General features: G+C 43.6%; 1 protein-coding gene across 1 annotated transcript in view; it reads left to right on the top strand.

The window, feature by feature from the left end:
- Nucleotides 1–25748, top strand: part of LOC126298546 (uncharacterized) — a 439384-nt gene that overhangs the window by 299837 nt on the left and 113799 nt on the right. Inside the window, exons 9-10 of the mRNA XM_049989905.1 lie at nucleotides 9666–9846; nucleotides 23902–24094. Coding sequence (XP_049845862.1) covers nucleotides 9666–9846; nucleotides 23902–24094 — 374 coding nt within the window. The remainder of the gene's footprint in view (nucleotides 1–9665; nucleotides 9847–23901; nucleotides 24095–25748) is intronic.

Here is a 25748-nt window from a genome sequence, read left to right as displayed (position 1 = left end):
GTCTCAGGTCAACGCACCGTGCCTGCCGTTGGAGTGATGGGATGCCGGCTCTGTTTTCACTTCCTTGATAAACATCCATTCTCAAACAGACCTAACTAATTTCCTATCCTTCTTCCTCCCTCTTACCTCTTTCTAATCTAACCTCTCTCCATTCTCTGCCACAGTCACTGCCTTTTTGTCTCCTCGTCTACCTTACACATAGCCCCTCTCTCTCTCTCTCTCTCTCTCTCTCTCTCTCTCTCTCTCTCTCTCTCTCTCTCTCTCTCTCTCTAATGACATCAGTCAGTCATACAGAAACAAGGCTAGAGATTTTTGCATCGATGAGGCATTAAACTGTAAACAGCGTGCAGCTTGAAATATTATCTTTAAATGCATCATCTTCTTCTCTCGTTACTATTGGAGGCAGTATGTACTGGTGTCTGTCGGCGACCGTGTGGAATATCACTGTTTAACTTGTGAGGAGACACACAGTTTTGCCGTTTTCATCGCATTGCTAGCTAATACCTTCTCGCCGAAACCCTGCAAATCACTAATGTCATCATTCATAAATTATTATTCAAAGTCATAGTCACTTACCCATTTCAGACCCTTCCTTCTTCCCTAAATCCTGTTAGTTTCATTATGTATTTACTGTAACTCTGTTTACATTTTCCAATGCAATTATTACAACGTAAAACGACAGTGCACATTTATGTGCGATTCCTATTAAGTGACATGTGCAAACATTTACCTATGACATTAACTGCTGGTTCCTAGGCTACTGTATAAAATACAGGTACGTATGTACATTCATTAAAAACATGCTCTTATGAGTTAGAAAATTATGACCAACGATCTAATGTCATATTATATTACTTTGACACACCTAACAGCATCAGTTAGTTATAGAATGTATGATAAAAATCCTCGACTCGTGACCAAAGCCACAATTCTTCCGTTTTCCATCTCCATTTTGCACGATTTCAACTGATTGCGTGGAGATGGTTAGCCCGCACAGAGCTATCACTGAATGATATCGTAGATCTCTTGAGTAACCTTGATATACAGTGAATCTGGAGACCAGGCAATCGAGTGAACCTTATCGTCATACTCTGCAAAGTATTGGAACATAAATATAGTCACTCTATGAACAATTTTTTCTGCTGGAAACGTACTCAGTCCAAATACTTTACAGCATCTTTTTTAACAGTTGTTGCTACTTTACCTCAAAATTCTACCACCTCTTACCGAGCGAATTAGAGCACTGGTTAAAAAATTGGTCTCGTGTTTGGGAGGAAGGGTTTTTAAATCTTCGTCCATCCAACTTACTAAGTTTTTTGTGCTTAACCTACACTGATGAACCAAAACATTTGTCCCCTGAAGCACTAAGATTGAATTTCGCCTGTTTGCGTTCTGGGAACGTGATATGATAAGGAAAGTACACTGATGGAAAGAAAAATCCCAACACCAAGAACTAGTTGTACGATACAGACGAAAACTTTTATGCATATTCGTACACCTGACAGATGACGTCTGTTTAAATTTCGCGTCAGTTGCAGAAGAGTGGCGCTAGTAGCGCCATCATCAGAGCTGAAACCAGGCTTGCTTTAAATACGAGCTGTAACGGTCTCGAGAATTAACTTCGGGAAGTAGTGAGATGATTTTTCTCAAGAATGCCTTTAAGACAACATTGACGCCATTATCAACAGCTCAATGAGTCTGAACGAGGTCGTGTATTAGGACTGTGCGAACCTGGATGTTTCTTCCGCGATATTGCAGAAAGACTTGGCAGAAATGTAGCCACTGTACATGGCTGCTTGGAGCGGAAGTCACGAGAATATAAGGTCGCAAGAACACCAGGCTCCCGATATCCTCGTGACACTACCGAGAGGAAAGACCATTGATTTCGGCGTCTGCCTCTGGCGCATCGTACTGTATCTGCAGTAGCAATATGAGCAGCAGTTGGCACCACGCTGACACAACGCACTGTCAATAATCGGTTACTTCAAGAACAGGTCCGAACCAGACGCCATGTAGCGTTCATTCCACAGACCCCAAACCACCGCCATTTGCGAATTTAGTTGTGTCAAGCGAGAGCTCATTGGAGGGCAGTTGTGTTTTCCGATAATATATATGATCTGCCTCGGTACCACTGATGGCCATGTGTTGGTTAGGAGGAGGCCAGTTGAGGACCTGCAACCAATCTGTCTGTCTGCGTGCTCGCCACAGTGGTGATGCACTGGAAGTTACGGCCTGAGCTGTGATTTTGTATGACAGCAAGAGCAATCTCGTCGTTATCCCACACACTCTGACTGCAAATTCACGCGTTAATCTGGTGATGCGACCTGTTGTACGGCCATTCATCTACAGCATCCACAGGTAGTTTTCCAGCAGGATAACGAACGCTCACATACCGCTGTTGAACCCCAACAAGCTCGACAGAGGATCTGTCTCGAACCGAGCACGTATGGGACATCAGCGGACAACTTCAGCGTCATCCACAACCAGCATTAAATGTCCCTGTATTGACGCGCCAGGCATAGAACTCCATCCTTCAAACTGACATCCGGCACCTGTAGGATAGAAGGCATCCACGTTTGCATGCTTGCATTCAACATTCTGTTGTTTACACCAGTTGTTAATGTACTAGCATTTCACATTTGCAATGGCTATTCCCGCGCTTACATTGACCTCTGAGCTTGCAAGGTTTCCAAGTTGCTACTCCAGGCGGGTGTAAAGTGAATGTGCGCTTAAGAAAATACTGAGCGCGAAAATGAAGATTTGGCCCTGTTTGACTACCCCCTGAGGCAGATCTTAAGATCTCTTAATGGTGCATATTATCCCCTCCTCCTTGCTCTTTAATATATAATTTACAACATAAGTGAATGATTGAGGGAACTACTAACTACAAAATGATAAATGTTGTTTCTGCTTCTGCATTTATTGTAGATTAAAACCCCTTTATACATTACAAATGTTTATATATCGCTGTCCAATGGACATAAAGAGATACAAATGAATTTCCTAACTAATACGATTGATCAATTGCCAAAATCTGCCCCTTTTTATGGCTACTTTCAAATATGAGCTACAGTGGTGTGCAGCCTCAGTGGAAATAAAATTATCGTAATCACAGGTGATTAGCTTTATAGCCCTAATAAGCGAAAGCAATTAGCAATATCACCGTATGTACTGCGTCCGATGCGTCGGAGTGATGGTTCTCGTACACGTCTGCGAAGACGGAAGAACTCCAGCCAAAAAATATAAAAAAAACACTCAATCAAATAAAAGGACGGCAGAAGATGGTTCTCTGACTAGTATAGTCTAATACTGTCTTCTCCTCTCTGTGTTCTACAGACGAGAAACGCTAACTCCTATCCACAAGGACGGAGTTCAGATAACGTCTCAAAGTGAGTACAAGCAGAAATGCTCTCAATCACTGAACGCTTCGTACTCAACAACGACTCCCTACGCGAAGGCGAAGTCCAGAATCATATAAGTTCGCAACAGTACAGTGCCTAACCGTTCTATCAAATCTTCTGAGAGCAAAGGCAGCAGTCCGTCTGTACCAACAAAAGCTGACACTGAGCGACCGTCAAACACAGGCGCTCAAAACGGAAGACCTCTTTCTCTCCACCGCTGGCTTCCCAGCAAAGCTCGTCTCCCCTCCCACGTAACTGCATAAGGTGATCATATTCTCGAAACTACGGAATATTTTCCCTCTCTGCAGATTCTTCCGAAAGCCGACAAACCATATTTTATCTTTTCTCGTCCAGTGCGGAAAGTTTACGAGGAAATGCCTATCCCCGTTAATTCGGTTATCCTTCCGACCTAGCCACCATACCGGCCAGCCGCCACTCGTTATGCTTCAGCGCTCAGGTGCCCCGACCGTCCGTCTTGGACTACTTCCTGGTTTTTAGCAGGACCAACACACCTGTGCGGGCTTTTCCACCCAGAACCTGAATTACACCTGCATTTTCATTTCCGCTGGAGTTTCAACTTCTGATAGTATAGGCAATCATTCATTCCACCATTTTGATAGTAAAGACAGTCCATCACCTTCCATGCAGTGAATGTCAGTCTTCTTTAATTACTCATATATACAATGTATCAAACGATACCTACTACTGGCAATTAAAATTGCTGCAGCTTCAACACGGTACCACAGTTCATCAAAAGTAGTGACTGGCGTATTGTGACGAGCCAGTTGCTGGCCCACCATTGACCAGACGGTTTCAGTTGGTGAGAGATCTGGAGAATGTGCTGGCCTTGTCAGCAGTCGAACATTTTCTGTATCCAGAAAGGCCCGTACAGGACCTGCAACATGCGGTCGTGCATTATCCTGTTGAAATGTAGGGTTTCGCAGGAATCGAATGAAGGGTAGAGCCACGAGTCGTAAAACAACTAAAATGTAACGTCCACTGTTCAAAGTGCCGTCAATGCGAACAAGTGGTGACCGAGACATGTAACCAATGGCATCTCATACCATCACGCCGGGTGATACGCCAGTATGGTGATGACGAATACACGCTTCCAATGTGCGTTCACCGCGATATCGCCAAACACGGATGCGACCGTAATGATGCTGTAAACAGAACCTGGATTCAACCGAAAAACTGACGTTTTGCCATTCGAGCACCCAGGTTCGTCGTTGAGTACACCATCACAGGCGCTCCTGTCTGTGATGCAGCGTCAAGGGTAACCGCAGCCATGGTCTCGGAGCTGATAGTCCATGCTGCTGCAAACGTCGTCGAACTGTTCGTACAGATGGTTGTTGTCTGACAAACGCTCCCATCTGTTGATTCAGGGATCCAGACGTGGCTGCACGATCCATTACAGCCATGCGGATAAGATGCCTGTCATCTCGACTGCTAGTGATACGAGGCCGTTGGGATCCAGCACGTCGTTCCGTATTACCCTCCTGAACCCACCGATTCCATATTCTGCTAACATTCGTTGGATCTCGACCAACGCGAGCAGCAATGTCGCGATATGATAAACCGCAATCGCGATAGGGTACAATCAGCTCTTTATCAAAGTCGGAAACGTGATGGTACTCATTTCTCCTCCTTAGACGAGGCATCACAACAACGTTTCACCAGGCAACGCCGGTCAGCTGCTGTTTGTGTATGAGAGATTGGTTTGGAAACTTTCCTCATGTCAGTACGTTGTAGGTGTCGTCACCGGCGCCAACCTTGTGTGAATGCTCTGAAAAGATAATCATTTGCACATCACAGTATCTTCTTCCTGTCCGTTAAATTTCGCATCTGTAGCAATTTTAATGGTCAGTAGTGTAATTCCGGTTTTAAATCACGCAAGATATGTAGATGAGTGCTTGTAAGGTGCGAAATTTTAGCCACTTTGCAGGTTAATCACTTACATATGTTACCGAGGCAAATGTATTTCCGAAATTTCATTATTTTACATTATTTCTTGGTATTGAGATTTTTTCAGTAAATGTACATAAGAAAAGGATAGACGAAGTGCCACAAATGTGAAAATCCGCTGACAACCAATTTTGAAAACTGTGGTGGTTTGCCTCGCCTGCCTATTCCTCTGCTAACAAACGAAACCCAGTGAAGGTAATGACAGTACATATGCTCTTGGAAGCATCTGAATCGATCCTACTTTCTAGTATGAATCTATCTGTCACTTTGAAGGTTGATTATCGGAAACTACTTATGAGGAATTAAGTGAACAAGAAGGCAGTACCACATTCGTGACAATGGGTAGGGCCTAAATCCAATTTATTACTGTACTGCATTATACTCTGAATTAAATATTTATAAAGCAACAGTGTTCAGTATTAAGTTCACATGTTATCAAGCATCAGTTAAAATAAAAGGTAACAAAATGGAGTCCTTATAAGGCTGAGATGAACGAGAGAGAATGCTAGCAGTGAGGAGCAACAGTGGAGCATGATGGCGCGTTATCTAGCCTGTGCCCCGTAGCATCTCACTGTGACGTGCCAACGGCGACTGGTGATTGTTCACGAGGTCGTTTGAGAGGGACACGGACGCTTCGTGTTGATTACTCTGGGGCATCGACAAAAGTGAGGCTGAGTGACCCTGCTGGGTACTACTTAAAAACTTGACCCCGGCAAGAAAACAGCAGGCTCTCAGTGTAGGTACTGTTTTCTATTGCCACCCCAACGACCGTTGATACAAAAACGTCATTGTCTTTCCATTAAGTTCTGAGGAAACTTTCTTGATCTGTTAAGTTGTCATTATATTGCTGGTCCTAGGAATGCATCCTTGCACTTCTGGCGTCCTTCAGATCAACAAGCTTCTCTAACAGTTACTGATATCTTTGTCATCACCTAACCTTACTGTTTGAGAGGCCTTGCCTTAAAATTAACGTACCCCAGAACTACTTATGTGCACAGAGGATAATGTTAATAATTCCGTCTGATTCTAGTCCCAGGAACACAAAGAAAACTTGGAGCCACAGTTTTATTTTATTTTAAGTATAGCTTAATTCACTAATAAAGTAAATTCATCACAAAAGGATAAACTATTATGCCCTGGAGGCTACGAAAGAGCATGTTGGAAACGGCGATGCTGGTCGGCTGTTTGAGTGCTACTGTTGTGTGCATCTATGGAAAGTGATTGAAAGACGGTGAAACCACGATTAGGTAACGATGTGTTGGAAGGAAGCAAGGAAGATTGGGTTTAACATCCCGTCGACATCGAGGTCATTAGATGCGAGTTGTGTCAACGATGGAGAAGGAAATAGATCGTGCTCTTTGAAAGGAACCATCCCGGCATTTGCCTCAAGCTATTTAGAGAAATCTCGGATAATCTAAATCTGGATGGCGAGACCCGCGCTTGAACCGTCGTCCTCCCGAATTGTGCTAACCATTGCACCACCTCGCTCGGTAATAGGTGTTGGACGCCATTGCCTCTTCACAGGCCGTGAGGGACCGCGCGACGGACGCAGGCAGGTGGAGGCAGTATTGCGCTATGGAGTACATTCACTTAGGCTTCCGTGGAGCCTGTGACAGTTTGGACTACGCGAACGTTATCGCGGGACCATCTGCATCACTTCATGTCTTTTTTCCCGAAGGCTATGGCATCTTTCAGCGAAATGAATGTCCATGTCACAAGGTCAGAATCATGCTACAGTGGTTTGAGGAGTTACGGTAGTAAACTGGCTTTGATTTTCCGGCCACCAAATTCGTCTAGATTGTCGCGCGCCAGCCTTGCGCCCACAAACCACTGGCCCGTAATTACTGGAATTTTGTAAATTTTGCTTGGACATTTGGTGCTGTATACCTCTAGAAGCCTAATAGGTACTTGTCAGATCCATACCCCTCCCCCCTCCCCCCTCCCCCCCCCCCCCCTCAATAATCGCTGCGCTGCTGTATGATGCTCCAAAGGTCGACAAAACTCAACAAAGTAGTTGGTCATAAGGTTTCGGTTCATCTCCTTTCATTTACGAGATCATTCCTTTAAAAAGGCCACGGCTGAACAAATACAGTTTCCTTGTCTAAATCAGCTGCTATTCTGTCTCTGATTATCTCTGAATTGTTACCAACTTTTCTTTTTCCTTCACATTGCCTTCACATATCAAACAAATATTCACCTGGAATACACATGCTGATACTGCTATCATTGTGTTCTAACAGGAAGACAATGCTGACGTGACACTTTGTTTGCGTTGTTCGATGGTCCTGCACTCCCTGACCTATCTAAGCGCCGGCCGATGTGGACGAGCTGTTCTAGGCGTTTCAGTCTGGAACCGCGCGACCGCTACGGTCGCAGTTTCGAATCCTGTCTCTGGCATGGATGTGTGTGATGTCCTTAGGTTAGTTATGTTTGAGTAGTTCTAAGTTCTAATGGACTGATGACCTCAGATGTTAAGTCCCATAGTGCTCAGAGCCATTTGAACCTATCTAAGCGTAATTAACAATGTCGGTATAGCAACATGGTGACAGCTACGTGTCGTTTGTTGTGAAACTACAAACCCCAAAATACGCTCTCGCTTTAATACACTTGTGGCTTCTACAGAAGTCTAGGGCGCTACTAGGTGCGCCAGTCATCGCATGTATCGTACAAAGCGACAGTATTATGTGTTGGTGACCTTTAGTATTTAAACAACACGCCATAGAAATGTATTTTACACTAGTGACTGAAATTTAAGCGTAACTAGGAATACGGTAAACTGCATTCAGAGAAAATGAGCGGTTACTGTGAGTGACACTCAACAATCTCCACAAACCGAAATTTCCCTGTATGTAAATGAAAGAAGCAGTCCTTGCTTCGGATGGCACGTGATCAATAGACAATGAAAGATTAGTGTGTTAGAGCCATAATATCTGTCTCCGTAGTACCTTCTTTGCTTACGGAAGGTAGCTTTCCCGTGAAACTTGTCACGCATTTGCACAAAACATCATTTCAACGCTGATTGGCAGGGAAAAGTTCTCCGATGTCCCGATACAGATATGACACACGCGCACTCAGCATCGTTGAATGTGCTATGAATGTTATTTCAAGGCTACGGCAAAGATTCCGAGACACAGGAACCGTTATGTGTAGCCCATGCAAGCTCGATAGAGAGTAACTGCTCACAATACGACCTATATCTTGTCTCAACTTCACGACGGAATAGTATAATTTCTATAAGACTATTGTGTGGAAGCCACACAGTCGCTTCTGGAGTTGCTGTTTAGCGGAAAACAATGTACCTATGGTTCCAAGTTATTGGTCCGTACGTGGATATCTGGAAGTACGTGTCCCATACACAGGAATAATGAGAAAAGGCTTTTTATTGTGAAGGTAAGAAGGAAGGGCTTGACATATTCAAGCGTTGATGTTGTAATACTAAAGACTCCCAGAGATACGGGGATAAGGTACTGCAGCCATATGAGTAGTTTGTCAGAAGTGGAGTTACTTTTCATAGACGATAACACCCGCATGAAGCAAATTGCCCTGGTGAGCGTATTTCTCACAGGTGCAGCTGTCCACCTCATGAACCGACCAATGAGTTCTCTGTATCTAATTTCCATACAGCGTGTCTGAGATACAATAGGGATGTGAGCTTCAGAGATCTGAATTATCTTCCTTAGGAATGCGATTGATAGTCACCTGATATGAATCATCTCATTCTGATGCTGCCACACCCCTTCCGATCATTTGTGACATCTAAGGGTATTCATATCTCCTCTTCTTTGTCGTGGACGAGACTGTGTTAGTTTTTATACTCTTCTGTTGACGAATGGATGGATTTTCGGCTCCAGAACCTTGCTACTGACGCGTTTTCAGCCCGTCTTATGGCGCATCCCCTGCGATGAATTTTTCCCTCGTTGTGTAACCCTTCTGACAACCTATTTAAGAAACATGTTCTCTTTGTTATTACGCCTAAATTCGGTGTAGCAGTGTACTTGTCCTTGCCGCTCTAGCGACGTCTCTCCCAGTTATCCACTTTCGGCATGTGCTAACGAGGGCAGTAGGTGAACATGTAACTAGCGTCGCTGTTTATGCGATACCTAACTCTCGCCGCTCGTCCATCACAATCCGTCCTTTATTAGAGTCATCTAAGTCAGAAGTTGCTTCCCAGTCTCTGCTCACTGTGCTGACCAAATGATTTTCCTTGTAAATACATCTAGCGTGACCTCGGCAGTGCGGTTCGTGTCAGTGTTCTGGCTGTTCTGAGGACACACGGACTCTGGGCTGTTTGTTGAACAGGGAGCGGCTCACAGACACGGCCGGAGTGGACCTGGAGGACCTGTTCCGGGCTGTGGGAGACGTCAGCGACCGCCTGCCCCCAGGCCAGACGCTGGCGGACGTGATGACCCCGTGGGTGACGCAGCCCGGCTTCCCCCTGGTTACAGTCAGCAGGCAGGGCGGCAGCTTGGTGCTGTCACAGGTACCAATCAAAATAATACAAAAAGCTTCCCGTGCTTGAGCGTCCACAAACATATACTTGCATTTTCACTTATCTTTCAGTTATCACCACGAATTCTACCATTTATGTTTCCAAATCTGTTACCAGTTGCGCGATTAACACAATTGAAGGGTTTGGTGCAAGAAGGAGGCAGCTCCACTTTTTCCACTTTGTGGCAAATTAAAAAAAGTTTTAAAAATTCAGTTTTCACCAAAACGAAAAAGCTGTCAGCCTTGTTTTAGGCTATGGGGTATCTAGTACTACTGATGAGAATACACACAAATGCATGCGCTCAGGTACGTGCAATAGAGTTTTGAATTTTGGAGCTGTCTCCAATTTGCTCCAAAGTGAATGAAAAACTCTTTGTAGGAGCACTTTCTTCATAATTAACCATATTTCGGTTTAAAAAACATTTATTAATAAAGAAAGTACAACATTATTGGCATAATACAGTAATTCTACAGTCCTTCTTCAGTCTTCTAGCTCCCCTTCAGTCACCTCAGAATCGTTTGAAGCATCTGACGTCAGCTGGTCGTAAAACCACATTTCGTTTTGCCCAACATACTTTCTGGCCAGCTCTTTGACATCTTCAAAATTTTGGCCTTTAAGCGGGAGGAGACAATCATAAGCTTGATGAAGGTGGTCTATTGTTATGAGATTCGCAGGTCCTTGGTTCCAAATTTGCGCATTATCGAAGACAGTCATCCCTACGGTCGCACTGCAATGAATGATCCCTTTACCGATGCATGGCTGTTCATAGAGGAATATTTTGTACTTAGTGATTAAATATTTTCCTCTTTTCTAATTCGATAATGAAACGTAAGGGTTCTTTACAAAAAATTTCTTCAACGTGTCAACAAAGTGGAAAATAAATCTCTGGTCCACTTCAGTGACATGAAGCGCTCGATGTTCACACCGGTCTGCTGAACAATACGTAACACAATCTCCTTCCTGCTATTGTTCGGGGGAAGAACGAGGCAGCTCCCAGAGCTGCCTCTGTTTTCATGCAAACTCGAAGTACAGGCAGCTCCAACTGTGTGATTTCTCTGAAACTAGTGAGTGGAGCTGCCTCTTTCTTGCACCAAACGAAGGGCCTTTTTTTTGTATGTCATAGAATGTTCAACTCAATAGAGCCAAAAAGTGGAACTGGCTCCTTCTTGCGCCAAACCGCTCAATTTCACCTCCTGTCTTACATTCCTTGTGGCTCGTAGACCGACACAACCATTCTGTGGGATATCGTTAAGGTGCTAGTGTGTTCAACGTTTCTAAAACGTAACTGCATACTTTCAGCGACAGTTATAATAGCGTGCAATACATTATGTTACCTTTATTATGATGATGATGAAAGAAAATGGAAAACGTGAAACCCAGTCCTCTCGAGCAACACAAGGGGGGCCACTGAGCTTAGCGTCCCCAGCCCGACGCAATGATCTGTGTCATTAGCGTAGCTTGGATGCCTTGTGGACTGCTTGCGGAACATGTTTACAAGATTCTAGATATAGTTACGAATTTTGGATTAAATTAAAAGGAATTGATCAGTAACGTGGTAGCAAATCTCCAAGAAGCTGGTACTTTTAAATGTCTTTTTCTTTGAATTTTTTAAGTGTGCGTGAATTTGTAATTCTTCATATATCCCTATTTCGTTGTATGGAGGACTATGAGTTTGTTTTCGATGCTGTGCGCCGCGTGACTAGCTTGTATGAGGTGAACTGCGATGGTGGATTCATATCCCATGTTTTTTTTTCTTTTTAATTTTATGTGTTCCTTGTACCGCGTTTTAAAATTCCTCCCCGTTTGCCTAGTGTAGCTACCCTTACAATCAGAGCAGTAAATTTTATATGTTCAATTGTTTTGGCATAAGTCTTGCCTCATGTTGTTGTCGTGTATCAAAAGATGTAGAGGCGGAAGTTCAGATTTATGTGCGATGTGTACATTGTTTTTTTAAGAAAGATTACTGAGTATGTATCTATGTAATGTATGTATGTATGTAGTATGTATGTATAAGCGTATGTGTGTATGTAAATGTATACGTCTGTATGAACTTACGTACACTATGGGTATAATTCTGCACTTGATTTGGATGTCACATCGACTGTAACTATTTTATGTTTTTTTTTAGTCTTTTATTTGTGACACATGCAAGACGAATTTTCGAATATATCAGGACTTAAATCGTCTTAAACCCATGTAATACTTACAATGTAATAAAATCTTCAGCCTTCATAATCTTGACACACCCATGTTTCTCGGGTTATCATTGGTCACATATCAATCTGGCTTGTACTTCCATCGTCTGGACGTTGTTTCTCTACAGCATAATGTAACTTTTATTATACGAGACTCGTTCAATAAGTAAACCAACAAAGTTTTTTTCTCAGCCAGTTTCGGTTGAAAAAATGCGGAATTTGTTGTGGGACATCTAGAATGTTCCCACTTCAGCGCTACACGTAGCCTTCAAAATGGCGTCCGTAATGGAAGTGCGTTCCAAGTAGAAAGCTGTCACTGAGTTTCTCTTGACAGAAAATCAGATCATTGCAGATATTGATAGATGCTTTCAGAATTTCTACGGAGATCTGGAAGTGACCAAAAGCACAGTAAGTCGTTGGGCGAGACGTCTGTCATCATCGCAACAAGGTCGCGCAAACTCGTCCAATTTCCCGCGTGGAGGCCGGCTGCACACAGCTGTGACTCCTGTAATGTTGGAACGTGCAGACACTCTCATTCGAGGTGATCGACGGATCACAGTCAAACAATTCGCTGTTCAACTGGATGTCTGTTGGTAATACTGATACTCTCGTCCTCCAGTTGGGGGTACTCAAAGGTGTGCCCGCTGTCTTCCTCGTCGCCTAACAAAAGACCATAAAAAGCAACGGAGGACTATCAGTGCGGAATTACTTGCGTGTTACGAGGCTGATCGTGAAGGTTTCTGACGTAGCAAAACGTCTGCTGCGGCGTCGACTTGTAGAATGAACCATGCGGGCATACAGGCCTTCCCAGTAACGTGGCGTAAGGCCCTCTCGTTGAGCGGAGATTATGTTGAAAAATAGTGGGGAATAAATGGCGTATTGGATACTGAATAAAACCAATCTGCTTTGAGTAAAAGATGAGTTGCATTACTTACTGAACGCCTTGTTTTCTCAACTTCTGTTTCATACAATGTTTGTATATATTTGACATTTATGGCAGTTTTAAGAACCACTTGAAAGTGGCCTAATATAAAGACTTAAGCCGGCAGTGAGCTCAGTAAAGGTCTCAAAGTAACTGGAGTGGTTTTTCAGTAATAACCCCATAAATAGTGTCATGTGCCTTCACTCCATGAGGCATGCAGAGGGATTGATAATTTAACTGAAGCCACTGGCACCAGTCCCCGTGACTGAAGCCCTTACGCCATTCTTGACACCCAAATATTGGCGGTGAACATCTCTTTCATCACCAGAATTCGAAATGAGCACCTCCTAGTCGGTGGCGACCACACACGCGTGAGTTAGCGACCTCAGCTACGAACTCGGTTACCTTCGAAACATTACTTTCTTTCTCAAAGGTTCTTTATACTCTACGTGAATATTCCTTTCATATTGTTCATAGACATCGCATGCCACTTTGTTCCTAAAGCATATGAACTTGGTGTCTTAGAAGCAAACCTTGAAGTTGATTTTTCCCATTATCATTATCAGATCAAACTGACAGGCATACATTACTGAATGAAAAATCCACTTATGTAACCAACGTAGCTTAAACGAGCTATGGCAGTGGAGTTCGTTATGAAGGTAGTCCGTACAAATCCTGATGGTGGAAGAAATTGGATCGCAAGGAAATGGGAGGTTTGGTGGAGACGTACTGTTCATCACCACCAGACTGTGCACCATCACCCTGGGTTAAATTCCAAACTACTTTGTTGCACGTCAGAGCGAGAGGAAACGTACACTCTTGATGGTTATCCTACCATCAGAACTTATTACCGATGAGCGTCAGTGAATCCATAAGATGGACTCTAGTGCAGAGTGAGGTGACATCCAAATTTACCAATAACTCCGATTTATTAAGTCATAGTGACGTCTGTGTATTAATAAACCAACATGACAACCCTTTTCCATCATGCACTTTCCTCAATTTTCTTTTTATTCAACAGTGAATATTTTCAACAAATTGAAGGTGTGCCTTGAGTATTCCTCTCTCCCCTTAGATAGCAAACTTTTTTTGGGGAAGTCTTCGAGAAGGGGGCACTCGATTTGGTGGAACTTAAGCCAAAATCTCCTGGCGAAATGTAGATGTCACTTTTGTAGTATGGCCCGATGGTGAAGAAGAGCTGTCACAATTTTTACAGCATCTGAATTCCATCCACGAGAATATCTAGTGTATGATGGAAGTGTAAGAAAGCAACTGTCTACCGTTTCTAGACGTCTCAGACAGTCGGAAGGGAGCAGTCTGTTTACCGTAAGCCCACACGCAGGCGCCTAGCTTCCACCACAGTTTCCAAACCATGTGCGTTCTTCGAACGTTGGTACACCGAGTCCATGTTGTATCTCATGGAGACAGTCTTACAAAGGAACCAGATCGTCGATAATCTGTGTTCAAAGATAACATAAGATTATCAAAGCCTTAAGGAGGAAGAAACGTCATCACTCACAACACAACAGGAGAAGGATCTCTTTAAGTCCAACGCGTTCCTCGCATACGTCGGCAATGTTTCTTCGATATTAGGTAGAATCGCTAGGAAACGTTACCTTAAAGTAATCTTCCCGTCTCCCACAAAGACATGATCTCCTCTCGGTTTGATAAAGGATGATCTGGGCCTGTGGAAGGCTGGAGTCTACATAATTCCGCGCCAGTACCGCATGGCTAAACCCACATTGATCAGACCACATGCACAGCACGTGAAAGGTGCGTGGACGGCGATCGGCACACTCGCACTTCGCAACACAGTAAGTCATAGCCGAGCATTATATCTACACAGGACATTCTATGGGTTATTGTGCAACGAGATTTTCTGGGATTCAATTATTGACGATATACGTTTGGCGGAAGATCTTATTAATTGTGAAGGCGGATATCAGCTGGATAAGGCAAGGGGCTCGGTGATTTCTTTAATATTTTCTGAAACAAAACATATTACGCCTAATGCACACGTCTAGCTACAATTAATTCTATTATGTTGACAACTCAATTTTAACTCCGCGAGTTCGCAATTCGACAGAGGGCACTCTTACAGAGATAATATGTGCGCATGCGCCCCCCTTTCAGTTCTTTTCTATAGACTTAGCGAAGTGCACCAGTAATCTCCAGTGCAAAATACTCACCTGAAGGTAGCTGAGTGGTTGTCAGTCAAAATATCGTGACAAAATGTTGAGGTCATCCAGCTGCAATCCTGAAAATTCATGGAATACTCATTATAGCGGTAAAACTTTGGGAATCTCATCGATATGGGCGTGTTCACTAAAGTCAAATTACTATCAGGACTAGTTTGTCAAAATAATTAAAAAATGACAGAAATTCAGCACAGTATTTCTGGTACACGTAGACTGGGTTGCGGTAATAACTGATCAAGCGTCCCCAAGCTAAAAACTTGTTTCTTTTCCAAAACGAATTGACTTTCACTATTTCAACTATAGATCTTAACTAAGTATTTTTAGAGGTAAAAGCAAATTAGAAAAATCTACTTAATACAGTATGTGCATATGTAATGTAACAAATGTACCAGACGCCACCTGTCGGTAAGAGTTTAATAATTAATATAAATGATGTGCATTCTGCCAACAAATTTAATGTGACTCAGCATGTGAAGGTTGCTGAGTGTGGTCGGGTTACTCCTGTAACCGAAATTTGCAGGTACGTTCTGGTACATTTGATGTTGATTAGATAGGACGAAATAGGTTTGCATTTGTGAAATACTAAATTAGTATAACTGTTATTTCAGATCTGAAGATGGTTCTAGAGGAACCGAAACCGGTCATGTGAATAAATATTTTGCAATCAATACGGATTATAAGTAACGTTGAACAGGAAAAGCATCAGTCTTTTTTAAATAGAGCTTCTTTTCCGCTGATACATATACTGGAGTCTGACAAAAATGTGAAACACCGCGACAAATGGATGATTGGACATAATTGCAAATGCTAAACCAGTCTTCAGGTTGCGATGTATTGTTAGATCATGAATTGCATCTGTGTAATGTCCTAAATACGTTGCAAGTGTCAGTCATGGTCAGAACAATGTTCTGTGAGTGAATTACGTCGGAGCTGAGTGGCTTCGCAAGTTGGCAACTTGTTGGTGCTCGTATGGTGTATGAGCTTCCGTAACCAAGGTAGCCGAAGTTTTTGACGTTTGAAGAGGCGCCGTATCGAAGTGTTATACCTCATACAAGGAAAATGGGAATACACCAACCGATAAGTCAAAACGCGGACGAAAATGTGTGTTGGGTAATCATGACTGCCATTAAAGAGGATTGTGACGAAAAATAAGAGGACGACAGCCGCAAGAGTCACTGACTGCAGAACCGAATGTCGTACTCACCAAACCTGTCAGCACTAAAATAACACATGGAGAGCTGGAATTCCAAAGCAATCCATTTGTAATGCAAATGCTGGTAACAGGAAAACGAATTGCCGAAGCCATAAAACCTGGACTATAGAGCGATGGAAAAAAGTGATTTGGTGGATGGGTGTTTTGCACACTGCTTCCGACTTCTGGCAGTTTACGTTCCAAGAGTGAAACAAGGTGTGGGCTCGGTGATGGTTTGGGCAGCCATATCGTGGTATTCCATGGGCCTCGCGGTTACCCTGCAAGGTCGCATTACTTTCAAGGATTATGTGACCATTTGGGCTGATCAGGTCCAACCCGTGCTGCTACTATATTTGTTGTCCAGTGGCGATGCTGTGTCCCGAGACGACAGAACCCCTCTCTACACAGTTCGCATCATCCAGGTCTGGTTTTGTGAGGACGACGATGAATTGTCACACATCCCGTGGTCACCACAGTCATCAGGTTTCACTGTTATTGAGCCTCTGTTGTTCATATGTTCATATGTGGGTGAAATCTTATGGGTCTTAACTGCTAAGGTTATCAGTCCCTAAGCTTACACACTACTTAACCTAAATTACCCTAAGGACAAACACACACACACACACACACACACACACACACACACACACACACACACACCCATGACCGAGGGAGGACTTGAACCTCCGCCGGGACCAGCCGCACAGTCCATGCCTGTGTTGTCCACTATGGCGTGATCGCTATCAACCTATATCACGGTTTCCTGAATTTGCCGTTATTTAGCTGGAAGAATGACGTAAGAGTCCCTTGAACACCGTTTAGGACCTGTATTTATCCACTTTCAGACGATTGGAAGCTATTTTGAATACCAAAGCTTTTCCTACATCGTGTTAGGAGTGGTAATATGTTGTGTGTTTAGTGTATCCATATTTTTTGGTCACGAACTTCATGAAGCAATAAATCTGTCTAGAAGAAATTCCATAATTATCAATATTCGTAGATTAGTATTGGTAGTGGTTGGTTATTAATTTACTTAACAGGAGTAGCATGCAGTGTCTGCTTCTGCCATTAACGTATAAAATTGTTACACAACCCTCAAGGGGATTTGTGGCACTCTGTGTTTAAATGAAGGAGTTAATCAGTTACAGCTAAAACTATATATGCACTCCGCAAACCACCTTTTGCTGTCTCGCAACTGGTATTTGTGTATCACTGTCACTTCCCTCGTTTCCTGTTCCAGTCGCAACTAGTGCTAGGCAAGAACGCTTTTTGCTAAGCCTCTGTGTGACTTCTAATCTTTCTAATTTTGCCTGATGGTATTTTCCCGAGATATAAGTAGTAGGAAGCACTATATTGGTTGACTCTTCTAGGACCGTACGCTCTCGGGATTTTAACAGTAAGCCACACAGAGGTACAGAACGCCCGTGTTGCAGCGTGCAAAAATTTCTGTTAACTCTATTCAACGTTGTAATTTATTTTTCAAATACGCGTTTCGGCGAACATCTTCACCAATGTTCAAATTGCTATTGACAACATTTCGCGGTGTTGACATTGTGTCGATAGTTAGAAGATTATTGATTATTAATTGTTTGGTGTTTTATCGTGAACTGCATGACACTGAAAGTATCTCACACGCTTACCGCTGATACAAACAGTTAACGCTCCACTTAAATGCACTGAGTCAAAGAAAGTTCTCACAGTCGGTAGGTTTATGTGGCGTATTAAAATGTATGTTATTAACTGTTAAAGAAATCTAGTTTGACGTAATACATAATTAAAACAAGTTCTCAACATGTAATTATTTATCAACGCTCAGTACACAGTCATCACATGAATGAATGAACGAAAGCCTAATTGCGAAGACCGCTGCCCATTTCTCTGGCAGAAGGGTTTCGACGTTGTCTACTATGACATTCTAGCCCCGCCCCTTGGCGTCTTCGCTTTTCTAGAGAGCCAGTGCATAAATTGGCGAGAAAAACAGCACTGCTTCAATAGCAGCTGAAGATGACGAGTAACTGCCTCGTGGAAACAGTGTGCAATGTACATTTTGCAAAATGACTGAGTAGACGATGTGGCCTATTTTACACCATATTTTAGATCTACGTGATGATACTTTACTGAGTGTATTTATATGTTTTGGCGATGTCATAACGGATTTTTCACATTAGGATATGGTGTAGAACAGATCTGAAGATGGTAATTACTGACTGAAACTGGTCATCGTCAAAGGACTTTATATTGTGATAAAGACTGGAATAAAAAACATTAGACCTCATGTCCTCTCGTTTCTCCACCGTCTCACTGACTCACCTTTTCGCTCCTCATCCATCTCTCTGTGCTGGAGTAAGCTGTCGCCAGCACACCAGGCAACAAAGAGATTGCGAGAAGATCGATAGAGGACAAAGACAGTATTTAGATCGCCACCGCGGACCAGAGGACCGAGTCAGTCATCCAGTGAGTCAACGAGTCGAGTCGTCAGTTGCAGCCCAGTGGGAATCGCAGTTGCAGTTAGCTCAGCCACTAGCTCAAAGTTAGTCAGTACCTAGCAACCAGAGTAGTGTACATAGCAGAACGTGTGCTTCACCAGCAAAGTGGCTAATGTGGACTATTATGGAGGCTTGTACCACAACATCTGGATTATCTTAAGTAAATTCTTGTTCTTACTAATATGGAACCAATTAATACATGCTCGCAGTTTGTGTTATAGAAGAGGATAGCAGCCACCAAACAACATCCTCTGCTTTCTTCCCATGGTAAAAGCCTATAGTGAATACGAGATGACGCGAAACTCTGAGCTAAACTCCTCTTCCAACTTTTCTTCCTTTTGGCATTGTCATTGGCAGACAAAATTTTCAATGCAGCCCAATGACAGATCGCCGTTTCGTGGCCACGCCTCTCTGTGCAGGGTGGAAATTTCCTATCTGGTGTAGGCTGGTGTGTGCCTCGGGAATTGGCATCTTTCTCACAATTTCACATTCTCATGATGTTTTTCTGCATTAAGAAGCTGTTGTGAGAATAGCTATACAACACTTCTTTATTACTGCTCTCTCTGCTTGATGCCTGGACAGACTCGTGTTTGGGTTTCGTCTCAGAGTCTGCTGGCGTCCATGATTTATATGGAACATTCTCACTGTCGAGAAAAACATGTTCTTACGAACTCTTGACTTCTTTCACGCGCCTCCCTGCGTGAATTCTCCGCGCTTTGTGTAAACTCCACCCTGTGCCTGTGGGATGTTTGAACTGTCTGCACACTCCTGCTTTCTGAGGCAGGTAAGATGACTGCCACCAGGCCAAAAGAACTCACGTGCTTTCACATGTAGATTCTTGACATTTCCTCCTAATGGCAGCAGGTGTCCATCAGTTTTCGGCACGCTTCTCATAGTCAGCCAGGCTATTCACATCGTGCCCCTTCTTATTGAGGCGAGGGCGTCTTCCCGGCTTCCCACTGTATGCTCGCAGAATGACTGCAGTGTCTCTTCTCACAAGGGAACCTCCCCATCGCACCCCCCTCAGATTTAGTTATAAGTTGGCACAGTGGATAGGCCTTGAAAAACTGAGCACAGATCAATCGAGAAAACAGGAAGAAGTTGTGTGGAACTATGAAAAAAATAAGCAAAATATGCAAACTGAGTAGTCCATGTGCAACATAGGCAACATCAAGGATAATGTGAGCTCAGGAGCGCCGTGGTCCCGTGGTTAGCGTGAGCAGCTGCGGAACGAGAGGTCCTTGGTTCAAGTCTTCCCTCGAGTGAAAAGTTTACTTTCATTATTTTCGCAAAGTTATGACGTGTCCGTCCGTTCGTTCATTGACGTCTCTGTTCACTGTAATAAGTTTAGTGTCTGTGTTTTGCGACCGCACCGCAATACCGTGCGATTAGTGGACGAAAGGACGTACCTCTCCAATGGGAACCGAAAACATTTGATCGCAAGGTCATAGGTCAACCGGTTCCTCCACAGAAAAGCACGTCTGATATATTCTAAACGACACTGGTGATGGCATGTGCGTCACATGTCAGGAATATGTCGTCGACCCACCGAACTTGTACACTTGGCGAATGGGTAAAAAGAGTCTTCTACCTTGCCCAATTTAGGTTTTCTTGTGGATGGGATAATCGCTCCCAAAAAAGTGATGAAAACAAGAGTTTGTCACAAAAACTGCAACAAATGAATGCAACAGTTTCACAGTCGCACAGTTTTCCCTGTCAAAACATATGTTTTCAATGTTTTCAATTTTTTCCGTGTGTAGACCGTAAAATCCTGCATATGTCCAAGCAAATCTGAACATGCCCTGGAATTTTGAAGAGCGAAGTTGATTATGTGTGAGTGCCTGAACTTTGATAAGTGACACAGGCGGACAGATAATAATTGCCTGAAAATAAACTTTTCACTCGAGGGAAGACTTGAACTAAGGACCTCTCGTTCCACAGCTGCTCACGCTAACCACGGGACCACGGCACTCCTGAGCTCACGTTATCCTTAATGTTGCCTATCTTGCGCATGGACTACTCAGTTTGTATATTTTGCTTATTTTTTTCTCCACTGATCTGTGTTTAGTTTTTCAAGGCCTATCCACTGTGCCAACTTATAACTAAATCTGAGGGGGTGCGATGGGGAGGTTGCCACAGGGTGTCCGGCTCCCTCCTCCTCCATGGCCGCTGGCGCTGCGAGATCGCGAAAGTGGCTCCGTACGAAGGTATCACAATGTATAAAGAAGGATCTCCAACTCGACTCATTTTGAGCAATATAGGAGCCCCAACTTATTACCTAGCAAAACATCCGATATCTCTTTTGAGCCCTGTAGCAGGGAAATGTGAATACCACATGCAGAATCCAGAGGCTTTTATACGTTGACTGAAGAGTCCGCGGTTCGAACCAACTAAGGTATAAATGATATTTGATGTGGTCTCTTTGTTCACCCAAATGCCTCTGGTGGATTCCCTCCAACTCATTGTAGCTAACCTGCAAAAGGACATCTCTTACACCTTTTCTTACCTCGGTTTACTTTTTATTTAACGACCAATATTTTGAACAGACCTACGGTGTTACTGTAGGTAGGCCTCTGTCTCACATAGTAGCTACTCTTTCATGGAAGACTTCGAGGACAAAGCTCTTCAGTCGACGATTTTGAAACTTAAATATTAATGGAGATGTGCAGACGATGACTTAATGGTTTGGTCACATGAAACACTTGCGTGATTTTGGAGCATCTTAACTGTCTCCATCCGAGCAGCTGCTTCACCACAGAAGTGAAGAAAAATGGAAACCTCCCGGTTCTAGATGTCACGGTTCATAGAAAATAAGACGACCCCCTTACACCACTATGTTTCTTAAATGCTCACACAATGATCACTGTCTACGAGATACTAGCTTTCATCATCCACTGCAATGCAGTGGCGTGTTACGAACTCTCGTTCATAGGACTGGAGCTATCTTAGATTCAGAGAACTAAACCGCAGGGGTCTGTTTTTGTCCAAATGGTATACGTTGATGAGCGGTTTCTCAGTGCATTTCGACCAGCACGCGCCAAACCTCAAGAGCAGCCAGAAGCAACTGAAAACTCCACAAGAGTGGTTTATCTACCTGAGCTGGTGGAGTGTCCCTTAAAATCGGCAGGCTATTTAAGAAACTTTGAGTAAAGTGAGTCTTCCACTCACCGGCTCGACTGAAAATGATGGGCTTCCTTGAAACCGATCTAAGTCTATGTAGACTGGAACTGTGAAAACTCCGGTGCTATTGTGTGAAGTCTCACATTGGCCAGACGTGTCGCGCTGTTAAAGACAGAGGCAATGAACATAGACGTCAGGCTATAAACACCTGCTGTTGTAGAACAATCTTGACACGGGACACGGCGTGAACTACGAAGAGACCAAGATCCTCTCGTCCGCTTCCATGTACTGGGATTCCATCACTAATGAAGCATTGGAAATGCATACAGCTAACGACTTAATTAACAGAGACACGTGACTTCAATTCAGCAAAGCACGGAAACCAGCACTGGCAGAATTAAGGCATCGTCGGCTGCATACGAACGATTGAAACTAGTCAATACAGATGGGGAATCGAAGAGAGGACGGTTGACCCGGGCGCCAACGGCGCACATGCGAGGGGTCCTCGGTTTGCGGCCGCACGAAAGACGTTCTTAAAATAACTAGACTCCCTGAGAGCGCTGCAGGCGCTAGTTATTTTGTAGCTTCGCCTAAACGCCATTGTGGTTGTAAGAGTATTAGGTTTAAGTGTATTGTGGGTTGTAAGGACACAGACCGAACATTTATACATTTACTGGTGCATGCGTACAGTATTTGTCGTCCGTCACTCTGCTAATATTCCAATGTACGTGAAAAAAAAAGGTAAAGAGTGGTGCAGCATTTAATTGCACTAATAAATTAGGGAAAGGCACCAACGCTACCTCTCACGGGTCGGTGGATATGTCTAAATGCTTTGTATTATTGATTTTCAATCATTGAACTTAAATTCTGAGAAGGGACACATAATTGACTTTACATTTTTTTAACAGTAGCTGCTATTTTTTAAAGTACTGGTGGACATGATATTCGAAAATAAATACATTTCATTTCAAAAATTGGAGCATTAAACGATGGCATAGTACAATTCGTGCACATGGCGAAATATTAAGCTGCATTTAGTTGTGAACGAACAGTTATGGCAAATTTCTTGTAGTTCGTAAAAAAAAAAAAATCCGTGAACAGTGACTGTTTGCTGTTTGCTCATAAATTAAATGACTATGTTGTAGTTTGATATTTATATGAAACGTTATGTTTGGGACATACCACAAAGGAAAATGTGTTATAACCAAAGGCGCCTAAGTTTACCACCATAAAAGCCGCCTTTCAAATTGTCTGCTGTTCACGGTAGACCACTTACGGGATTGTGGGGCCCTGCACCGCATTCTTCCCGCATCGTGCATGTGAAGACAGTGGCCCATTTCTCCGGCAGGGGGCTCTGGATGTCGACGCCATCTGCAATTCGTTTACTATGACGTTGCAGCCCCCCGCCCCCCCATGCCTTTCGCGTCTGCGCTTTTCTAACGAGCCAGTCCGTAAATTGGCGAGCCCAACAGCAACGCAGTAGCACCTGAAGGTGACGAGCCTCTGTCTTGTGGAAATATTGAACAGTTTACACAACACCATCCGACGCAGTCTACGTGAACCACTGAATCAGAATGAAACTCTCTCCATAATAAGCCTGTCAATTGAAACGTGCGTGGTGAATTTGGAGACGAGTGAAAAAAATGTGTCTAAAATTACACAAGTGTCTTGTGTTTCAGCTAAAGAGTTTGAATCTCCCTATAATAATTTGATTTTGTTATTCCATTTTAATATTGTTTATATTCCTTCATTTCCATACTATTTCCATCGAACAATGCATCCTATATAGATACCGTTAAAGCTGACTGAAGCAGTACATTAACTACATTTGTGGAGTTGGGTTTCCATAGCAAGCTGTAATAATAAAGGCACTTAAAAATCAGTATTAATACATCGTGCCTTGCTATATCATTTCTCGTACGTATGTTTGCAGAGCCAGTTCCGGCCTGAGAATGACTCTGCCGGCTCCGACCGCTGGTGGGTGCCAGTAACTTACACGTGTTCTCCACTCGAAGACAATCAGCCACTCATTGAAGGGCTAGTGTGGCTGCCTCCACATGAGAATGCCATCGTGCCCATTGACCAGACCAAGTGCAAGTGGCTCATTTTCAACATGGGGCACAAGGGTAAGTAACGAGAGACTTATCTGAGTAACATTTTCTCTGTCATTTTTGGAGGTGTAATCCATTTGATTCTTAACATAGCTATTACAATCAGTCCACGACACATGTATGTGATATGCCTGAACTAACAGTTCTCTATGCAGGCCTTCATAAATTCCATTCATTTCGAAACACAAATTAATTCTGCGGTGTAAAAAGGAGGAGGCGGTGGAGGGGGGGGGGGGGGGTTACCCTGAAACTAAGGTTACAATGCAGGTAGCCTTAGCATTGAATGTCCGTGAGGGAAATTGGTACTACTGCCGTGCGGCGAGAAGCCGGCAGAAGGAACGAGCATTCCCAACAACCAGTAGCTCGTCGATTAGTGTTATTGTGAGTGTTAGAAATGAGCGTTCTCATTCCGGCTCCCGCCAAGTGCAAAGCGCGCGCTGTAATTCAAGGGCATGAACGCCGCTGCGATTCATCGCGAAATTGTTTCAGTTTATGGAGAGGGCGTAATTTCAAGGCAGCATGTGACGAAATGGGTACGGAATTTCAATTCTGAAAGCACGGAAATTCACGATGAAGGCAGAAGGGCAAGGCCGTCTGTTGTGACTGGTAATGTGGTGCAGAAAATTGAAGAGCATCTTCTCTCTGATCGCCGTTCGACAGTTGTCGACCTGCACGCAGTTTGTCCAAACATTTCAAGAGCTGTTGCTCATAAAATCGTAAATGATCGACTAAAATATCGCACGTTGAGTGCGCTATGGGTGCCAAAGATCTTACCGAAGGACACAAAGTGAATAGAGTCAACGCCGCTTGCGAATTTCTTGACAGTTTTGAGACTGAAGGCGAGCCTTTTCTCAGCTCTATAGTGACAGGGGATTAAACTTGCGCTTATCACCGCATTCCAGTGGGCAAACGACAATTTATGCAGTGGCGCCATACTCATTCTCCTTCCGCCTAAAAATTCGAAACGCAGCAAACAGCGAGGAAAATCATGGTGTAAATGTTTTGGGACAGAAAAGGGGTCGGCCGGCCGTTGTCTCCGAGCGGTTCTAGGGGCTTCAGTCCGGAACCGCGCGACTGCTACGGTCGCAGGTTCGAATCCTGCCTTGGGCATGGATGTGTGTGATGTCCTTAGATTAGTTAGGTTTAAGTAATTCTAAGTTCTGGGGGGCTGATTAGATTAGATGTTAAGTCCCGTAGTGCTCAGAGCCATTTAGATAAGGGGTTCTCCTCGATGATATTTTGGAAATGGGTAAAACAATAAATGCTGCAAGGTATTGTGAGACCAACAAAAAACTTCGCAGAGCCATACAAAACAAACGTTGCGGGATGCTGACACCGGAAGTCTTTTCTTCATGCCAACGCGAGTGCGCACAGGGCTCTCGCAACATAAGAGTTGTTGACTTCGGTTTTTTGGGTTATTTTAAGCTACCCCACTCACAGCCCCGATCTTGCGCCTAGTGACTATCATAGGTTCACAACACTGAAACACCACCTTCGTGGAAAACACTTTTTCAACGACGACGAGGTGAAAATCGAAGTGAAGAATTGGCTGAAAAGGCGATGGGAGACGTCTATGATACAGAAGATAAATGGTGATCATGTGGAAAAAGAATGCAAGACCTATCCTACAATGCATGTAAATTTTATTAAAGTCATTCAGTTTTTATAC

The sequence above is a fragment of the Schistocerca gregaria genome, chromosome X (genome assembly GCF_023897955.1).
Source record: "Schistocerca gregaria isolate iqSchGreg1 chromosome X, iqSchGreg1.2, whole genome shotgun sequence".
Lineage (NCBI taxonomy): Eukaryota > Metazoa > Arthropoda > Insecta > Orthoptera > Acrididae > Schistocerca > Schistocerca gregaria.
The sequence above is the reverse complement of the archived record's forward strand: the minus strand, read 5'-3'. Positions and strand labels throughout refer to the sequence as shown.